Below are 3,168 nucleotides of genomic sequence, written 5' to 3' on the forward strand. Positions count from 1 at the left end.
TGAACAATTGATGATGATTCGAGTAGCCCCTTGGTTCGCAGATATAGCTAACTTCAAGGCTATTGGGGAGCTACCAACTAACATCAATAAGCACATGAGGAGGAAGCTAATCAAGGATGCCAAACACTACATCTGGGACAACCCCTACTTGTTCAAAAAGTGTACTGATGGTGTCCTAAGAAGGTGTATATCCCATGAAGAAGGGCAGGAAGTATTATGACAGTGCCATGGGTCAGCATATGGAGGTCACTTCAGTGGAGAAAAGACAGCAGCAAAAGTGCTCCAATCCGGATTTTACTAGCCAACAATTTTTAAGGATGCCAAGGAAATGGTGTCAAGGTGTGATGAATGTTAAAGGGCTGGTAATCTAACCAAGAGGAATGAGATGCCACAATAATACATACTAGAGCTGGAACTATTTGATGTATGGGGAAAAGATTTCATGGGACCCTTCCTAACCTCACACTCAAATAGCTACATATTAGTGGCTGTTGATTATGTTTCAAGATGGGTAGAAGCCATAGCTACTGCAACAAATGATAACAAGGTTGTGATAAACTTCTTGAGAAGGAATATCTTCAGTAGATTTGGAGTTCCCAGAGCTCTCATTAGTGATGGAGGGTCACACTTCTGCAACAAACAATTGGAAGCACTCCTTCTCAGATATGGAGTCAAACACAAAGTGGCAACTCCATACCACCCACAGACCATCGGGCAAGCCGAGATTTCCAAGAAAGAGCTGAAACGAATACTTGAAAAGACTGTTGGAAGTTAAGCAAAGGACTGGTCTAGGAAGCTAGACGATGCTCTATGGGCCTACAGGAAAGCCTTCAAGACCCCCATTGGGATGTCACCATACCAACTAGTATTTGGCAAGGCTTGCCATTTACCAGTTGAACTAGAGCATAGAGCCTTCTGGACTCTAAAACTACTGAATTTTGATGAGAAAGCTGCTGGGGAGAAGAGATTGATGCAACTCAATGAACTGGATAAGTTTAGAAATCAAGCATATGAGAATGCAAAAATCTATAAAGAAAGCACAAAAAGGTGGCATGACCAAAGGATAGCAAGGAGAGAGTTCACTGAAGGGCAGAAGGTGTTACTCTACAACTCAAGACTCAAGTTTTTCCCTGGAAAACTTAAGTCTCGTTGGTCAGGACCTTTCACCATACTCAAGGTGTTTCCCTATGTCATGTGGAGCTCATGGAAGACAAGACCCAGAGAACTTTTTCTGTCAATGGCCATTGACTCAAACACTACTTGCAAGGCTCCTTGGAGGAGCAGAGAGTGAGCTACAAGCTCAGCTAAAGATGAAGGAATGTCTAGATAATGACAATAAAGAACTGCTAGTTGGGAGGCACCCTAACACTTTATCCTTTTTGATTTAATTGCTTTTCTTAGATGTAGTTTAAGTTCTGTGAATTAGATAGCTTAATTTTCAGCAATTAGGATTAGTTTACAATTGTAGATTAGGAAGTTGATGTTAGCTTTGATAGTTAGATCTTCTTTACACTCTTTTATTTCTTTTTTATTTGGGATTTGCAACTTGATGAATGCATAACTAATGATGAGTGAATGGGCTAAGAACTAGCTAAAGTGCTAAGTTTGGTGTGGCCTCTCACCCACTTAATCTAGGCTTGCAAACAATTAACAAGTTTGATTTTGAAAAGTAAGCCCAGAGATTAAGTTTGGTGTGGCCACCACCAATGATAACATAGCAGCCCAAATCACCCAATTTGAAAGCACTTAATATTTTGGGTAAGAACATGAACGTGATTTAATGAGTTCAGAGGAGTTTGGAATCAAAAGAAAATGAAAATATTGATGTTATTCCACTCTTATGAACACATTAAATACACAATGATGAAATCAATTTATTAAGATGCCAAAGAATTAAGCTTGGTGTCCCAAGGGACACCCATCAGTTGCAACCCAATTTATTCTTGATGAGAAGGAATGTGAAGGGGTTATTTTATTATCACTAATGGGTTCAGTTTCAATTTCAGGAGAGAGGATGGGGCCCACATGGTAAACAACTCACAAAACAAGGAAGTCAAAGTGTACTTGCACTTTGGAACTCAACACACGCAGAAGACACAATGAGAAAAGAGTTGGTGCCTCTTCCCACGCTAGGCGCCACTTCCCAAAGTGGAAAAACATTCAACCCCCTACTTTTTTTCACACTCTCCCAACCTAATGGCACCACCAAAAAGCTCAGCCTCAAGGAAAAGAAGAACCAGGGAACCAACCTCTGGATCCTCAAGCTCTTTCAATACCTACAAGTTCCTCTCCGCATTCAACCAAAACCAATTTTATGGTTGGGTGAGTGAGAGGGAAATCATTCCAGAAGTTGGATTTCAACTAGGGGGGAATGAACACATCGAAATTAACATTAAGATTAAACAAAGGGGTTGGTCACTTCTATGCAACCCACCAAGGAAAGTGGTAGAAAGCTTGGTGATGGAGTTTTATGCCAACGTGATACTTTAATCGGGGCAACAATATGGCTACATTAGCTATGTGAGGGGCAAATCTATTGACTACAGCCCCTCTAGCATAGAAAGAATGCTAATGGTGAACAGCAAGCTCTACTCGGAGCTTTGAAGAGAGAATGAAGCAACAAGACCTTGGGTTTGAGGAGATTTTGAGCGAAATCTGTGTGATAAACGTGTAGTGGATCAATGACAAGGATGGGATACCCAACCAATTGAGGAGAAGAGATTTGAGCCCCCAAGCTAGAGGGTTGCTAGAATTTGTTAGGAGGTCCCTAATCCCCACATCCAACACTTGGGAGGTGACCAAGGAGAGAGCTGTGCTCATCTACAGCATCATGAATGGAGAGAACATCAATGTGGGGGAGATGATTGCCAGCAACATCAATAAAGTGCTAAAAAGCACCAGTGACAACACAAGGTTGGCATTCTCCAGCATCATACAAAGGCTGTGTGATGAGGCTGGAGTTGAAAAGATTATTGATGAAGTGATTGTGAAACAAGACAAGTTCATCACTGCCAAGAAGATGGCAAAAGTGGTGGCTGTCCACCCACTCAACAGGGCTAGAGAACGAAGAGCCCATGCTCATGAACCACAACAACAACAACAACAAGAGGGGGAGGCACAAGAACAACCTCACTTTTTAGCACTTCAACCACCACCACACAACCAATA

The 3,168-nt window shown here is 41.7% G+C and overlaps 1 protein-coding gene across 1 annotated transcript; it reads left to right on the forward strand.

Moving 5' to 3' along the window:
• Positions 1-847: 847 nt before the first annotated feature.
• On the forward strand, positions 848-1,291 carry LOC130949625 (uncharacterized). Its single transcript, XM_057878293.1, has one exon. The coding sequence runs from the start codon at positions 848-850 to the stop codon at positions 1,289-1,291; it is 444 nt and encodes a 147-aa protein (XP_057734276.1).
• Positions 1,292-3,168: the final 1,877 nt, after the last annotated feature.

Source organism: Arachis stenosperma, chromosome 9 (genome assembly GCF_014773155.1).
Source record: "Arachis stenosperma cultivar V10309 chromosome 9, arast.V10309.gnm1.PFL2, whole genome shotgun sequence".
NCBI classification, from domain to species: Eukaryota; Viridiplantae; Streptophyta; class Magnoliopsida; order Fabales; family Fabaceae; genus Arachis; species Arachis stenosperma.

Excerpts from the sequence above, each read along its gene's own strand:
- LOC130949625 (XM_057878293.1), top strand. The coding sequence starts at position 848 with ATGTCACCATACCAACTAGTATTTGGCAAGGCTTGCCATTTACCAGTT.